The 16,237-nt window shown below is 56.5% G+C and overlaps 4 protein-coding genes across 4 annotated transcripts; 2 read left to right on the forward strand and 2 right to left on the reverse strand.

Annotated features, from left to right (window-relative positions):
• The first annotated feature begins 3,248 nt into the window (after positions 1-3,248).
• On the forward strand, positions 3,249-5,006 carry QBC33DRAFT_536800 (uncharacterized protein). Its single transcript, XM_060427738.1, has 4 exons — positions 3,249-3,472; positions 3,543-3,568; positions 3,689-4,068; positions 4,245-5,006. The coding sequence occupies exons 1-4, from the start codon at positions 3,430-3,432 to the stop codon at positions 4,792-4,794; spliced, it is 999 nt and encodes a 332-aa protein (XP_060283844.1). The 5' UTR covers positions 3,249-3,429; the 3' UTR covers positions 4,795-5,006.
• A 387-nt stretch (positions 5,007-5,393) lies between these two features.
• Positions 5,394-8,298, reverse strand: QBC33DRAFT_450654 (autophagy-related protein 13-domain-containing protein; the record flags this gene model as incomplete). The annotated part of the gene is made up of 3 exons (XM_060424571.1): positions 5,394-7,847; positions 7,916-8,014; positions 8,071-8,298. 3 exons carry the CDS (start codon positions 8,296-8,298, stop codon positions 5,394-5,396), a joined length of 2,781 nt encoding a protein of 926 aa, XP_060283845.1.
• Positions 8,299-9,213: 915 nt separating this feature from the next.
• On the reverse strand, positions 9,214-11,254 carry QBC33DRAFT_536809 (uncharacterized protein). Its single transcript, XM_060427739.1, has one exon. The coding sequence runs from the start codon at positions 10,807-10,809 to the stop codon at positions 9,433-9,435; it is 1,377 nt and encodes a 458-aa protein (XP_060283846.1). The 5' UTR covers positions 10,810-11,254; the 3' UTR covers positions 9,214-9,432.
• A 199-nt stretch (positions 11,255-11,453) lies between these two features.
• Positions 11,454-16,128, forward strand: QBC33DRAFT_610784 (Piwi-domain-containing protein). Its single transcript, XM_060432428.1, has 10 exons — positions 11,454-11,892; positions 12,383-12,659; positions 12,719-13,403; positions 13,456-13,933; positions 13,987-14,225; positions 14,300-14,608; positions 14,711-15,052; positions 15,140-15,425; positions 15,523-15,656; positions 15,720-16,128. The coding sequence occupies exons 1-10, from the start codon at positions 11,871-11,873 to the stop codon at positions 15,837-15,839; spliced, it is 2,892 nt and encodes a 963-aa protein (XP_060283847.1). The 5' UTR covers positions 11,454-11,870; the 3' UTR covers positions 15,840-16,128.
• The last annotated feature ends 109 nt before the right edge of the window (positions 16,129-16,237 follow it).

Genomic DNA, 16,237 nt, shown 5'->3' on the forward strand with positions numbered 1-16,237 from the left:
GGGCGTGATCATGTACTGCAGAACTCCAAGCGGCCGCGGGAGGGACCTACATACATACCTAGTACATCAACCATGGTGGGGATTGGGAAAAGCAAATGTGGGGGAGCGCCTAGGAAGGTAGGTATAGGTACTGACCTCATGCAAAAAGGGACAGGGAAGAGCGAGACATGGGTCTCTGGGTCTGTCTGTGACTGGGCACCCAACGCTGCCAAAGATGGAGCTTCTTCACCTGAATACCTGGTTACCAACCTAATAAGCGGCGGAACGTGAGCGCGGTTCGCAGTCGTGGAGCCTATGGATGGCCACGACGGTCCTATCCTGGCATCGCATTGACCTAGACTACGCACGAATACCCGGTGTCTCTTAGTAGCTGAACTGAAACCTGTGATGTCGTTGGGGAGATCGACTCAAGGGTCCGACACGACTTAGTATTACCCGAAAGTCGATTCAATTGGTTCGAGACGGGAATCGGATCTGCTAGAATCCGCCGCTTTCCTTCCTTTTTTTTTTCTTTTTTTCTTTTTTTGGTTTTGTTCAAACCATTATTCTGACGGCTTACGGTCTTTGCGCGAAAAGCAGCCAGTCACTGTGCCAGTCCCGAGTCCTGGATGCTTCGCGTGAGGGAATTGGAAATCGGCGGGCAGTTAGCTCAATGTACTACTGCATACCCACAGTACTCTGCCGGAGTACGGAGTACCTCTAGCTAAAAGGAGCTAGAGTCGTACAGCCCTTGCCCAGGTGGGTATTCGCAGTCTTGGCATCCATATCAGATTGCTCATGCTTGCTTTTTTGTCTTCTCACCCCGTGGTTTTCCCCTGCAATGACACCACGGCGATAACCAAGTTGGCCTCAAATGTTCGTTTTCGCTCTTTACTTTTTCTTCTGATCATATGATGCAATTTTCGGGTTTCTCCTTGGCCTCCACCGTCCTCCATTCCCCTCTCCAATTTCCAACCGTCTCGCAAACTGGTCTGGCGGTGTAGTACCATCCTCGAACCACCACTCCTGTAAGGCACCGTTAGCGTGTAGCCAATGCCTCCCCCATCTACTATGCAGTATTTCTCATGATCCGCATCCTCGGTGCGCGCTCTGCGATATCATGCTTGCATGCAATGAATGCATGTTTCGCATTGAAGAATGGGCATTCATTAGGCGTCAAAACGCGCGGAAGATGGCAGGTTTCGATCGCCAATCGCTCCAGTGAGCAACACCCGTTCAGAAGGACAAGGGTAGAGAGAGGCAGGCAGTCGTCAGAGCCCCCCAAAGTCTACCCTAGTCCCCCTTCCTGGTAAATTGGCAAAACGTGTCAACATGAGCTTGCCCTTGTGGCTCCGTTAGCCGTCTAATTAGTCGTTATGTAGCCGCTCTTCTCCTTGCAACCCGGTTACGGCGAGGGGTGCCCAAATCTCCACAGCAATCCAAAGGATAGCCGTTCGGGACTGCAAGACTCAAGCCATGCAACCATGAAAAATCTCGACGCTAGGTCCTGCAGTGGCTGGCGGGACGCGGGTCGTCTTCCATCTCTTAAGGGAGGGCAAGCAGGGTACCCTGGATCCCGCAATGTGGGAAACAAGAAAGCCTTTTTGGCTCCTTCCCAAGGACGCCCAGTGAGATCTCACCAACCTAATAAGGCTTTGGAGGTTTTGACTTCCGTCGTCTGGCAATAAGAATCCACTCAATCTCTATCCCACAACCACAGTATTTCCTAGTTAATTCGTGGAGGCGATTGGACACCAGGCGGTTAGGCACCGCGTCTCTTTTCTCCCGTTCAGCCCTGTGTCAAGCTGTTGCCGGGACCCTTGATGCTCACTCTCCAACCAAGCTAGCGAGCGAGCCTCCAGAGGCGGATGGACGATCAGCAACAGATTGCCCCTCTCCCACACCCCCATCATCCATCCATCATCCATCCTCAATATGTTGATGTGACTAGTCATATGATACGATTGCAGAAAACCAACTAACCAAATGACAGCATAAAAACAAATGTAGCGCAAAGACAAAGGAAAAAAAGAAAGAAAAAGGTGTGATAAGCCGAATGACAGACCCAGCAACTCTCGGCCTACTGCGGAAGTAAAAAAGCACCGCGGAGATGGTAAGGCAAGGCGAAGGTGCCGCCTAACGCTCATATCCAAAAGTTTTGCAAAAGCACAACTGACAGCTGCGGTGATCGGTTTCAATGCAGATGAAAAAATTGGCCGATGCAGGCTGCCGGTGTCACGCCCAGCCATCCACGCCTCTCCAGGCAAATTCCCGAGTGACTTCACACAGGGTACCTAGGTAGCAACCTACCTTAGGAGGTACTCGAGCATCGCCAGACGCCACTTGGCGAGCGCCCCAAACCGATGAGAACCAGAGATTGCATTCTCGCCTCGCCACCTCGTTGGTCCGTTAGGCCCTCACGCGTCGGCAAAGTGCCGCAGTAGCCAGGCCTTGTCCAGGTTGACCGAAACGAGTGGGTGTCCCATGAGCCGGGATATGATCGATAGGTCGAAATCATGAGAACCTGATGGTCCTTTCCCTCTTTCCCCTGGCCATACCTGCTGAAACCCGTCCGGTCTGTTGGATTTCGCCAAGCGGTGGTTCGTTGCCTGCCCGTTCGTTAGACGTTGTGCTGCCACACGCCGCCTCCAGCCAGCAGCCCTGCACACAATGATAGGCGTCTGACACCTGGATTCGGTCTAGGGAGAGGCGAGAAGGGCCCCCGCGCAGGCAGTGCGCGATTTTGATGCTGCTTCTTCCCTACTTCGTAGTCTCCTCCCCATGTTCGCGGGATGAGACGGGAGATCTTCCACCGGCCTCTGGTCTCTGGCCACTGGTCCCTGGCGATGTCAACTGATGTTGGATGTCAGGCATCCCACGCCACCATTTCACAGCATGAAGTAGGTAAGAGCCTCCCTCAGTCGGTGATTGGTGTCCTCGGTCCCCGGCTGGATGTCTTCTAAGCCACTCGTAAGATCGCCCATTGGGAATATTTCTCGTGTAGGCCGCATTTCAAGCAGGGTCCAAACAAGCTTGAGTAATTCGAGTAATTCCGGCAGCTACAAAGAAAATGCTGGCGGTCGAGCTGCTTATGAGCTTTTCACATACATTGCTATAGTAGTGTAGTCTGAGATGAATCATTAGCATCTCTGTCCGCGTCTGGAAAACTTCAGCCCCCCCCGCAGGGCGAGTCAGCTCCAGATCCCTGACCCCACCAAGGAGGCGGGCCAAATGTGGGCAGCAGCTGATACCTTAATCCACAAGTTACCTCGGCATATTTTGGGTTGATGAATACTGCTGGGAACACAAGCCGTTGCGAGTCAACCTGACCCGGGGTATATTTGTTATTCTCTCTGTATCTTCTCTCTCTCCCAATTCTCCAGGTTTCCTCCCATTCTTTCCGACCCGTCTCACATTTCCCGTATTTCCGTAACGTTTCGGCCGGTCAACATGGGGTTCAATACAGAGTTGACGCGCCGGCTCGGTATCACAGGTAAGTTGATAGCGAATCACCGGGCTCGGGAGCGTTGGGCTGACATCCGCCTCGTTTCTCCTGCCCAAAGTCCCCATCGTGCAGGGTGGCATGCAAGTATGTCTTAAGACGTCCATCCTGAATGAGTTTCCCGAGTTCCTCAACATCAAAAAGGGGGTTCCCGACCGGGTGGGCTGGGCTGACATTTCGCGCTGTTGTGCGCCCCCGTATCTCTAGCATGTGGGGTACGCAGAGCTGGCAAGTGCTGTGTCCAACGCGGGCGGGTTGGGCATCCTTACGGCCCTGATCTGGCCTGAGCCCGAGGGTCTGCGACAGGAGATTCGCCGGTGCAGGAAGATGACCAGCAGGCCATTCGCCGTCAACATCACCCTGCTCCCGGCATTGGTTCCGCCCGACTACGAGGCTTACGCCCAGGTCGTCATCGATGAGGGCATCAAGATCGTCGAAACCGCCGGCAACTCCCCCGGCCCAGTGATTTCTAAGCTGAAGAAGGCAGGCTGCATCATCCTGCACAAGTGCACCGCCATCAGGCACGCCCTGAGCGCCGTCAAGTTGGGGGTCGATTTCCTCAGCATCGACGGCTTTGAGTGCGCCGGGTAGGTCGGCCCCTTGCTCCTCGCGCCCTGCATCTCTCCCACACACCCCCTTTTTAGGATGTTGTCATACATTCCCATCCCCTCTCCCTTTCCCTCTCTCACCCCTTCTCGCTCTCCTTTACAAGTTCTATACCGGAAAGGAGGGGAAACAACAGCTAGGAAACTAACCCGCCCAGTCACGTCGGCGAATCCGACATCACCAACTTCATCCTCCTCTCCCGGGCCCGGCAGACGCTCAAGATCCCCTTCATCGCCTCGGGCGGCTTCGCCGACGGGCAGGGCCTCGCGGCGGCGCTGTGCCTGGGCGCGTGTGGCATCAACATGGGCACGCGGTTCCTGTGCACCGTCGAGGCGCCCGTGCACCAGGCCATCAAGGAGACCATCGTGCGGGCGCAGGAGACCGACACGGCCCTGGTGCTGCGGCGCTGGCGCAACACGACGCGCCTGTTCCGCAACCGCGTGACCGAGGAGGCCCTCCGCGTCGAGCGCGAGAGCACCACGGGCGAGTTCGCAGAGGTCGCCCCCTTCGTCAGCGGGAAGCGCGGCAGGCAGGTCTTCCTCAACGGGGACCCCGAGTACGGCGTCTGGACCGCCGGCCAGGTCATCGGCCTCATCCACGACATCCCCACCTGCAAGGTCCTGATTGAGAGGATAGAGCGCGAGGCCGAGGACACCCTGAGGGAAAAGCTCGGCATGGCTGCCCTGTCGTCGCAAAGCAAGTTGTAGGTTTGCGACGAGACGGAGGGTGTAGAATGAGGCTGAGGTGGTTTGGGGGGAGAAGCGGTGGTAGTAGGGGAAAGAAGGATGGAGTATTTCGAGATCCTATCTGTAGGATAGATAGTAGACCCATCGTGGCAGTTAGATATAGCATCATCATTTTTGCCCATTACGACCAACAACGACGCATCACGGCACGATAAAACTAACTGTATACCAACCATCAACCCTTCCCTTCGGCTTCATTTTTGTCAAATTCAAACCACCGGATCTCATGTGCCCCAACACATGCCCGGTGTTGATGATGGGTTATAAAGATATCTAAACACCAGATTACCAACCGCCCTTTGCCTCCTATCCAACAGTTCCCTGCCCAATCTTTCTGCCTCCGGCGACAAAAAACCATCACCCTAGCGTTTCGCCTCTGAAGCATTGCTGTAAGATATACCTAGATACAAATGACGCCTGAAAAAAATAAACGACGGCGTCTCTTACGTTCAGAAGAGAAACACCCCAAAGAATATCACCTCCAAACATACGTGGCGGCGCTCGCCTGGGCCCAAATACATAGTTGGTGGCCGCGGCTCGGGGGTCATACTACATCAGCCTCACCAACCCCGCCTCGAGGCCCCCCTCGGCTCGAACCCTCCCCGCTCCGCGCTACCGGGCCGCTGGCCCAGGCCACCCCGTCCCTCCTCCAGGCTGCGCCGCGAGTCCCGCTCCAGCTCCGACATGGCGAAGACGAGCGGCTCGTCGTCGGCGCCGTCCTCGCCGGCCCCGCGAACCGAGCTCCCGCCGTACCGACCGCCGGAGAAGCTCCCCCTGGACGAGTGCGGCGGGGTGGGCCGCCCCAGGCCGGCGTAGCGCAGCCGTAGGCCGCCAGGGGACGCCGCCTTCTGCTCCCGGTCGGCGGGCGGCGACGATGGGCCCGAGGCCCGTATGTCGGCCGCCGGCTGCAGGCTGGGAGAGCCGCCCGAGTTGCTGCCAGACGCCCGCTGTAGCGCGAGGAGGGTGCTGAGCGTCGGTGCTTCTCGGTCCTCGCCTCCGAGGCTGATGCTCCGCTGGACGAGGTCGGCGTCCTCTTCCTCGGATGCTCGTTGCTGGTGCGCCACCGAGCTCGCACGTCGGTTATTCCCCCCCGTATGCAAGAGGCGGGGTGAGAGCGGAATGTCGATTGCGGTGGTGCCTTCCTGGCTCATTGGCGCATCGTCCGGAATCTCGACCTCGGTCGCGGCAATCTCGGGGTTCTGAGTCGGCCGGCGGCCTTCATGTGCGTAGCTACGCGGGTTGACGACGATTGAATTCTCGCTTAGGCGCGAAGGTATCGCCGGGGTGTATGGTGTGTGGGGAGAGAGCGGCTTGCTGGGAGATGAGGAGGCTGACATTGAGGCCGGATTTACCATGCTCGGTACATTCGCAAGCTGGCGACTCGAAGAACTCGACGAGCGGTGCAAGTGCATGGAGGATGTCATTGATTCGGTCAACGCGTTATGCGATTCCCGCATTAGATGGAATTTTGAGAGCTGTGCAGCAGTCCTCTTGGCCGCAGACGACTCGCCTTTCTTATTGGGCTCAAAGCTCTGCAACGTTTTCCTACTATCCAGCGCTTTGAGGAAGTCGGAAATGTTGTCATCATCGGTGTGTAATGACCCTGAGCTCGCCCCTCCAGCCTCGGCGAGGAGACCTGAGCCCGGTTGGGCGGACGACGAAAGGCTCTGCTTCCCGCTACTGACCTGATCGTCGTCGGTAGCCTTACTCTGACCACCGAACGACAGACGTCCACGTCGGTGGGTAAAGCTGCTGCTGTAACGACTCGTGCCGGGCTTGGGAGACCCGACAACGGGAGAGTCTACGGCCGCAGGAGGCGGTCCGCCGCGCAGGGAGGCGGCCATGCCCGCAGTCAGTGACGAGCGGTTGTTCCTCGCTTGAGAGATACCGCCAAGAGATCCACGGTTCAGCGAGTGGGGAGAAATAGGGGGAGGTTCCCCGTCGTTTATCCTTGGCGACCCAGACAGGGAACCGGCCTTGAATGGCTGGAACGAAACGGATGGCCGCCTCCCCGTTCCCTCAAAGTTGCGGAAAGAAGGCCGGTTTGCGGACGACTGAGGCCGGATCGGTAAGGAATGTGGCGGGTCCGGCTCGACGCTCGCGGGGACGGAGCCAGGAGGGGAACTGGTATCCGATCCTATCGGCCGCACAGCTCGTAATGCTGATATGGGACTGGTTCCGAGGGCCCCGTCGCCGTGAAAGGTTGACAGGCTGCCGTATGTCTGCTGCGGCTCCCGTGGGCCGCCGCCAAGCCTATGGGACGGCAGGGAGGCGAGCTCTGCGTATGAACCTCTTCTTCTATGCTCACCACGCTGTGGAATTGACGGCTTGAAGGAATTCTCATCAACACCCATAAACCGGGAGGACAGTAATGACTCGGAATCCTCCACCCTGAAGTTGCAATCTTTGCGATACGTGACCGAGGTGTAAAAGCGCCCCACGGGGACCTCCAGGTCTCCAATCATGTACTCACTCACGACCTTCCCGCTATCGTAGAGAGGCTGACGCAGGGGATCACGGTCGCCAAAGTCTGGGTCGCCCATCAAGAACCGGCACTTCACTTTTAGCGCCGGATGCAGACCCTTTGCCGTGGCCTGTTGTCGCGAGTGCCTCCAGCAAGGCAGGATCCGGGTGGCAGAGTACAGCGACCTGAAGAAGACTATGCTTCGCTTGTATATGGTAGGAAGCGTTGGGCCGAAGTCTTCCGGGCCGTCCGCCGGAATGGGCTTGAGTTCAACGCGCCACCGTTCCAGGACAACCTCGGCATCATTCCTCTGTATTCTCCCCGGGCTGCTCCCATCCGTTGACGACTCGGACGAGTTCAATGCCTCCAGCGCATCCCATGTCTTCCCGTTGTCATCCACAATGACCAGGCTCTGGCTGTTGGAGAGCCGGGATGCGTCAAGGTACGTCTCAATGATCATGGGCTGTGGGTGGCTGTCGGCGCTCGACGCAGACTTCCAGACTTTGAGTTCTTGTCGGAAGTCGTCCATGTCCTCTGTCTCGATTTGGAACTAGCTCGACCATCAGCGCTCACTCATCCGGGTACGCTCGGCCTGCCCTCCCACGTTGGCGCACTTACCCATTTGTTTGTCTTCCTGCCTTCCGGGCCCTTCCCGCTCGACGAGGTCGATATCATTCGGGACTGTAATATGAGCACTGCAGCTTTATAGTAGAAATTCTGGGAACCGTCAGCGTAAGTAGCAGGCAGGCGGGATGCGAGGTTTGCGTAAGTACCTGAATGATCTGGTCCAACTTCTTAACGGCCTCCTTGCTAGGACCTCCGCCCACAGCCTCGCCGCTGTCTGTCATAGCTGCCCCTTCATGGGGAGCAGCTTCGGAGGCCGATCGTGCCCTAGTCGAGGCATTGATAGCTTCTCTTGGGTTGTTTGTTCGTGTGGGATTTGTTTGTGGAGAGGAAGCGGGGGAGGACAGCCGGGGAGGATGTCGAGATTGTTGATGCATGTCGGCGGTTACTGCAAAGAAACCGGGGCAGCCCGCATCGGCTTCGAGCCTTCCGGCAGGAGAGGAATCGGTGAATAGCGTGTGAAGTGCAGCGATGCCGATGAACGATGGGCAGGGCGTTCCTGATCTTAGGCGGGAGGGTGCTCTCGGGGCCAGCGGACCTTTGCATCCATTGTTGTACCGGGGGCTGTGGCTCAGGCGAGGAACATTACCAAGTGGCAAGGGTGGCAAGGCAGTTTCGAAGGAGGGGAAGAAGCCCAGTGCAGAAGATGAAGTCGATGGGAATGCGGAGTTGGTTGAGGTGTGGTTGCCGTCAGGTGGCCCAGGCAGGCGAACAAACGGTCAGAGTCCGACCACCAGGGTTGTGGGGGTGGTTGTAGCGGCCAGGTCCAACGCTGCTCAAGCTAAGTGGCTGTAGGCATTTCCGTTGGTGTACCTGAGATGGGAAACCGCACGGATCTTTACTGGTGAGGCGGCTAGGATGTCCAGCACACAAGCCAGATGCTATGGATGCTTGTAATTCGGTCGACAAGATGGATCAGTGTTCCTGGGCGGCGGCCGGAGCTCAAGTCATTTGCCAGGCAACCCTCGTGATCAGGAAGCTAGCTTCGTCATCCAGTCACGTCTTCCGAAGCTTGCAGGACGATAGCGGATGGCTAGTTAAGAAAAGGGGAGAGGGAGCCATAGATGTGAACCCAAGGGAAAAACCGCTGTTGGGCGCTGTTTTTAATGCCTTGCTGCAAGCACTTTGAGTCGTGAGGGAGAGAAGAAAAGCAAGAATCCAGAACCGGGTAGAAGGGCGATGGGATATTGAAACTTGGAAGCATCCATTTCCGTCCATTCTAATGGATGTTAAGGGGGGGTGCCAGAAGTGGGGCAATTTGGTGCATCGCGGTATAATTTGGAGGTAGGTCCCTAATACATCCGTATATACACAACTGTTATGACATTCAATCACAGGCGAAGCCTAAGATAGCCAGCACGGAATCACAGATTTTGAATGAACATATGAAGCATTCATTGCCTTGGCGACGAGAGGACCGCGGTGATACCCACGGGTCTCACTTCTCGATATACAAGTATGAAAAATATACATACATGCACATAACATACAGTAAGGTAGATTATGACCCTCTAAGGCGCCGTATTTGGTGTCCCAGTAATCGTGGCATCTTCCTCCCCAGTCGACTTCACTCGTAGCTCAATCACGAGGGTGGTTCCCATCTGCATGAACAGCGGCCGCTCGATATTCACCACCTCGAGCCCTGGCACTTTCTGCGCCGCCTTGCGGACGATGTTTTCGATGTCCCGATTCCACCAGCACCCATACCGTTTGAAGTGCGGATCAGCGTATTCGTCGAGCAGACCATTGACCCAATCGTACCACCCCCGGCCGTGCTCTAATAGGACAATGCGTCCGGACCCTGGCTGGACCATGGATGCCATCTTAGACAGAAGCTTTGCAGGATCGGAGACACTGCACAGTCCAAAAGTCTGGAGTACAGTGTCGTACTTGCTTGCGGGCTTCGCACCCGTCTTGCCTGCATTCACAACGGGCGGCGCGGGCAGTGCCTGCTCCGCATCCGAGATGCACAGCCGAATGCGGCTGTCGAGGATATCCACAACCGTACCCCCGGCCTCCGGCATGGGCTCGACACGACGCCGCCTCATCAACTTCTTCAGGACAGGTACCGCGTCTCGGATTCTCGTGCGCGCGACGCTCATCATGTCCGCAGAGATGTCGACGCCCGTGAAGCTGAGCACCCCGCCCTCCGGACTGGCCGGCGACGACTTCGGCTTCTCCGTGCCCTGCAGAGCGGGCTCCTCGGTCGCGGCCACCACCTCGGCCCAGTCGTAGTACGCCAGATTGCGCCCCGTACCCACCGCCACCTCCAGCACATGGCCCCTCGCGCCGGCAGCGAGTCGCTTTCGCAGACCCGTGATGCCCATCAGCCACTCCGGCACGTCCAGGCCCTTGTCGAAGGCCGAGGCGGACTGGCGAGCTCTTTCCCGACCCGGCATTGCTGCATCGACGGCCGGCGGGCGTCCCGTCGGCGGCAGGGGCTCGCCATCGGCGCCTGCCGTTGACGGGTGCTCACATGTACAGCTAGGTGCCGGGGACTTCATGTATGACGAGACGAGCAGGCTGACGTAGAGCCCGAGGCACAAGGCGGCAAAGCCTGCGCCTACTAGGGGCAGTTTGCGCTGTTGGAAGATGGCATCAATCGGGGCTGTCCCCTGGCTATTTTGCGAGGGTGGCGGGGAGGTCTGCAAGGCAGGGTTTCGTTTCCCTGGTTCTGCCTTGGGGGTTGCTGGTGCTGGTTTGAGATTCCGGGATGCCCTCGGCTTTGCCTGAGAAGAGGCGTTCGCCCTCGGGAACGGTGCTGAGCAGCGCAATGCTTGCCTCGTCCCTGATGTGATTGCCCCTGCCCCTGCCCCTTGCCCAAGAGTGGTCTGATGGCGACTTGTTCGAAGCCATCGCGGGCCAGCCCTTACCACCCACGCAGCCATAATCAGGAAGCCTGCTCGTTGAAAGCTCCAAAGTTGTGGCCTTTTTTACCGAATTGCCAACATATTCGAACCAGAACTGCTGGATATCAGCCGGCGGGATGTTGTGGCTGACTGTGAGGACGAAGGTTGGTCCAGACAAAATCGGATTTTCCCAGTGCAGGTACCTAAATTTGGAGCTACCCGGTACCTGGGTCCCGTCGTGCTGGGATACCACACATACGTAAATTACATAGTACGCGGGAGCGCATCTACCTAGGTACCTACCCTGCAGATGAATTCTTTGCAATTGGAAGCAACATGGTATGGCAGGACCTACCTCTAGCCTCAGACCTGACTCGGAGTTCAAGGACACAACCAGTCAATTTAGCAGGCCTCCTTCCTCAATCATTTGACACCAAAGGCGGGCAGGCTCGAACATGTTTCTAGTCAGAGGTAAGTACTGTACATCTGACCAATGGCAATGGAAGTCGGCATTGCCCAGGCAGACCGCCTGATGCCCAGCACTCCCTCCCAGGTCTTATCTTCAGCCCTGCTTACTCCGCACTATTCCGTGGTCTCAACAGAAGTAATCCTTGATAGGCGGTGTAGTATGTAAGGGACCATGCCAGCCCCAGGCTGGCTTCTTTGCCATGGTTATCCCATGACTAAATAAACCTGCATAAGCTCAGGTAGGTGGTAGAGGCAGGTAGGTAGGTACCTCCTACACACTACAGACTACGGGATGTGTCATGTAGATGAACATTTCCATACTGATGACAGGGCCCCCCATGTCACTCCAAGGCCCTGGAACGGGACGACGGGTTGGGACGATTGGAGTAGGCCGTAGGGGCCTCCATGGTGGGCCTCCCGAGGCTCCCATGGCCCGTATGCGGACCTTCCATTGCCAGCCAGCCAGCTGTGGAGTGATATGACAGCCTTCCACACATTTGTACAGCACTCTAAAAAGTAGAATGGACTTTCCCGTTGAATTGATTGTTCTTGCGATGGGTGGCAAACTGGGAAGCTTCCCCTTGGCTTCCTTAAACAGGTACGTAGCGCATTAGCAGTACCTAGATATAACAATGATGGGCAGGTCTTGGGTAGGTACCTAGGTAAGGTAAGTTTGTGATGGTGCTGATACGCTCTTGCTTCACTCCTCCCCCACCAACAACATCACACAAAGTAGCCATTGCATTTTCATAGGTATGGAAGGTGCAGGAGTCTCTCTGGCATTCCTTGCTAGGACTACCAGGGTAGATTCATTAGTGCACCACTTCGCCTGACCTCATATGTTTCCCACCTTCTTCCTCACTTTCTGCCATCCAAACCCGTGGAGCTGATTGATACACGCTCGACGTCCCTAGGACAACAACAGTATCCGACCACCCACTATCTGGTGCCCTGCCCCATATTCCTGCACAACGACCATAGAATTCGATTCTTGCCCAGCGACACCCATTTCTTGCGGTTCCGCTTGATCCTATTTTAACTCTCAGCTATCCCCGCCAGTCAAGTCCATGGCCGACAACCAAGGCCGGCTGGTAGGGGAGGGAGAGGGGGGAGAGGGGGTAGAGGTCGTGGAGGGGACCAACAGGTGGACGGGGCCAACGGGGTGGACGGGGCGGTGGAGGAGGTGGTACTGGAGGCCGTGGTGGCCAGCAAGGCGTTGGCGGACACCAGGGCGGCCGGGGTGGCCAGGGAAGCTTCCACGGTGGCCGAGGAGACTTTAGAGGAGACTCCCGTGGTGGCGGCCATGGTGGTGGCCATGGTGGTAGCCATGGTGGTGGTGGCCATGGTGGTGGCCATGGTGGTGGTGGCCATGGTGGTGGCGGATTCCAGGGTCCAAGAGAGCGCGAAGATGCCGTTCATGGGTCAGTCCTGCTTGCCAGACTATGCTTACATATCACGCAGTGGTTGACAAGGTAAACAGGGCGAACACGCAAATCCCTCAGCCTGATCCACAGGTTGCTGAACTGGAGGACGACTTCGTCCGTGACCAGAGCGCCGAACTTGCCCAGCTCACCGGGCAAATAAGCAAGCTCTCGGTCACCAGCCAGACCTCCACCGACTTCTTTCCCTATCGCCCTGCCTTTGGCGCTGCTGGGCAAAGGGTCACCCTCTGGGCAAACTACTTCAGGCTTGACGTCAAGCTCCAGACCTTGTTCAAGTATGCCATTGAGGTTTCTCATAAACCGGCTGAGGAAGAGGGTAAAGATGCCAAGCCAACCAAGGCAGGAAAAGGCCCTAAGGGGGCCGAGAAGGCCAAAGAGGCCAAAGGACGGAAGCTGCAGCGCATCATTCGGCTGGCTCTATCTAAGCTGCCGGCAGATTCTACTTTCGCTACCGAATACAAAGCCCAAGTCATCTCCCTGAAGAATCTGGTCCTCCCCAGCGACTCTGTTATCCAGGTCGAGTACACTGAACCTGGCCGGGACAGAAGAGAAGCATGGAAAGTGAGGTTCAGTGGCCCAACCCCAATCCATGTTGACCGTTTGATGGAATATCTGGCCGACATGAGGGATCCTGCTGGAGACGCCAACTTCCCCAAGTTCCCTGATGAGGTTGACGCCCTTGGCATAGTCCTCGGGCACACAGCCCGGGCTGATCAAAATGCAGTGGCCATTGGACGAGGCCGTTTTTTTCGCCTTGGATGATGACCGGGCCGAGTCTGGATTTATGCGTAATGACAGTGCCCTTTCCATTCTTCGAGGCTACTTCCAGAGCGTCCGCCCGGCTACTGGGAGACTCTTGCTGAACACCAACGTCACCCACGGAGTCTTCCGCAATCCCTTGCCCCTTGCGGTCCTGTTTAAGAACCTGAAACTGGACAAAATGAAAGATCAGGGACAGCGGCCGGACGTCATTCGCGAGTTGAGAAAGGTCCACAAGCTCCTCAAGCGTGCTCGCGTCGAATGTCAGTTCCTTTCGCCGCAAGGCGAGAAGGCCGAAGTCAGGGAGAGGGTTCTCTGGGGCCTTGAAAGCTCGAGGGACGGCCCGGCCGAGAACAGGCCACAATTTTCAGCCGGCGACTTCGGAGGTCCGAAAACGGTCAGTTTCTACTTGAACGAGCCATCACCTGGCCAACAACGCGTGAGCGGCTTGGAATATAACCAGTACTGCACTGTCGACAAGTACTATCAAACCAGTAAGCACCACCCCTACTGTGACTCTCTCTTCCCACTAATCACAACCCCCTAGGATACAAGTACACCCCGAACTCATCCCTGCCCCTCGTCAACATTGGGTCATCTGCCAAGCCGGTACATATCCCAGCTGAATTGTGTGTCATCGTGCCGGGACAGCCGATGAAGGTGAAGCTATCTGCTCACGAAGCAGACTCCATGATCAACTTCGCATGCCGGTCTCCCCCCAGTAATGCGAAGTCAATCACCACGTCTGCACGGGCGTTGCTGAGTTTCGATAACAACATACTCCTGGTTAGCCTTGTTGCCCCTCCTCCCTGACCTGTCGAAACGCAAAAGGAAGTCGTATCTAACGACAGCCTACCCAGTCTTCCTTTGGCATTTCTGTCGCCAAGCAGCTCGTCACGGTCATGGCGCGTGAGCTCACGCCCCCATTGGTTGTCTATAACAAGCCCCATCAAGCTATCACCCCCCAAGCTGGTTCCTGGCTCATGAAGAAGGTCAAAGTTGCCAAGGCCGGAACTCCCATCAACAGGTGGACTTTCATCTACGATAGAGGCAGCAAGAACGGACCTAGTTTGATCAGGCAGACTGTCGATAAATTTGTCACTTTCATGAGGGACAACATGGGCATAAATATGAACCCCAAGCCGAACCCAGCCAACGACGTTGCCGCCGTCTTCTAAGGCGAACAAGAGATGCGTGCGGCCTTCATGACCCTGACCGAGAAACAGCCGCAGTTCATGCTCGTCGTCCTGCCTAAGAAGGACACACGCTAGTACAACATTGTCAAGAAGTTGGCAGACGTCGATTTCGGAATCCATACGGTCTGTGTCGTCGAGGAGAAGGTCCTGGCGTCTAATGGCCAGCTCGGATACTTTGCAAACGTCGGCCTCAAGGTGAATCTCAAGTTCGGTGGTGTTAATCACCTGCTCAGGGATGAGAGCGGCCTAATCAAGTCGGGCAAGACCATGGTTGTGGGCTACGATGTCACCCACCCTACGAATCTGCCCGCGGGCGCGGGCGCGAACGAAGCGCTCCCCAGCATGGTCGGCATTGTTTCAAGCGTCGACAAGAATCTGGAACAGTGGCCTGCCATTGCCTGGAACAACCCCGGAGGCGTCGAGATGCTCGGCAGCGAGCTGAATGCTAACTTTCAATCGCGCCTCAGGCTGTGGCAGGATAGGAATAATGGATCCCTTCCATAGGACATTGTCATATTCCGCGATGGCGTGTCCGAGGGCCAGTTCCGCACCGTTCTAGAGCAGGAGCTGCCGCACATTCGGCAGGCCTGCGAGCTGATGTACCGCTCATCGCAGCCGCGCATCTCTCTGATCGTGTCGGTGAAGAGACATCAGACTCGGTTCTATCCCACCGACCCCAATCACATGCACGAGAAGTCGAAGAGTCCCAAGGAGGGCACTGTAGTTGACCGCGGGGTCACGAATGTTCGCTACTGGGACTTCTTCTTGCAGTCTCATGCCTCGCTGAAGGGTAAGCAAGGGCGCTCGGCCAATCTTCCTATTTACCCGCTCCTTCCCCGCCGGCCCCCTTCCCTGTCGGGTTCGCTCCTTACTCACGAAACACCCAGGCACTGCCCGACCGGCGCATTACACGGTCGTCCTCGACGAGATCTTCCGCGCCGAGTACCGCGCCGAGGCTGCCAACGCACTGGAGAAGTTCACCCACGACATGTGCTACCTCTTCGGGCGCGCAACCAAGGCCGTCAGCATTTGCCCGCCTGCGTAGTATGTCGACCTTGTGTGTACGCGGTCCCGCGTACACAAGAACGAGTTGTTCGACGACATGTCCGATACCGCATCTAACTCCTCGGCCGGAAATAGGCGCCAGACCGTCATGAACCGCAAGGTCCACGAAAGGCTGGAGAATAGCATGTACTACATCTGAGGCGATTCGAATTGCGGGCGTCCCCAAGAAAAGGAGGGGGGGGAGTTGGTGGCGAGGCCTTGAAATATCGTGCTATGGTTTCTTATTCTAGTTTGCTTTATGTTGCCCGGGGTATGCTATTATTTCTCGAGGGGATTTTTTTTGGCCAGTATTCGGCGACGATGAAGCTCCAAGTAGCAGTGTTTTTCATGAACCATAGCCACATAGGATTCGGTAGCTTGGCCATAACAATTAATTCTCTCGGACTTATGGCGGCTCTTCTCGAACTTCACATGTGGATGTATGTACCTCTACGGCTGAACCAAAATAAACTACCTGGTTACAGCGTAGGCACCTGGTACCTATTGGGGAACATATGGTCACGTGATCTCGGGTCCGGATTCGATTTTCCCGACATC

The sequence above is a fragment of the Phialemonium atrogriseum genome (assembly GCF_030411735.1).
Source record: "Phialemonium atrogriseum strain 8032-3 unplaced genomic scaffold QBC33scaffold_11, whole genome shotgun sequence".
In the NCBI taxonomy this organism is placed as follows: Eukaryota; Fungi; Ascomycota; class Sordariomycetes; order Cephalothecales; family Cephalothecaceae; genus Phialemonium; species Phialemonium atrogriseum.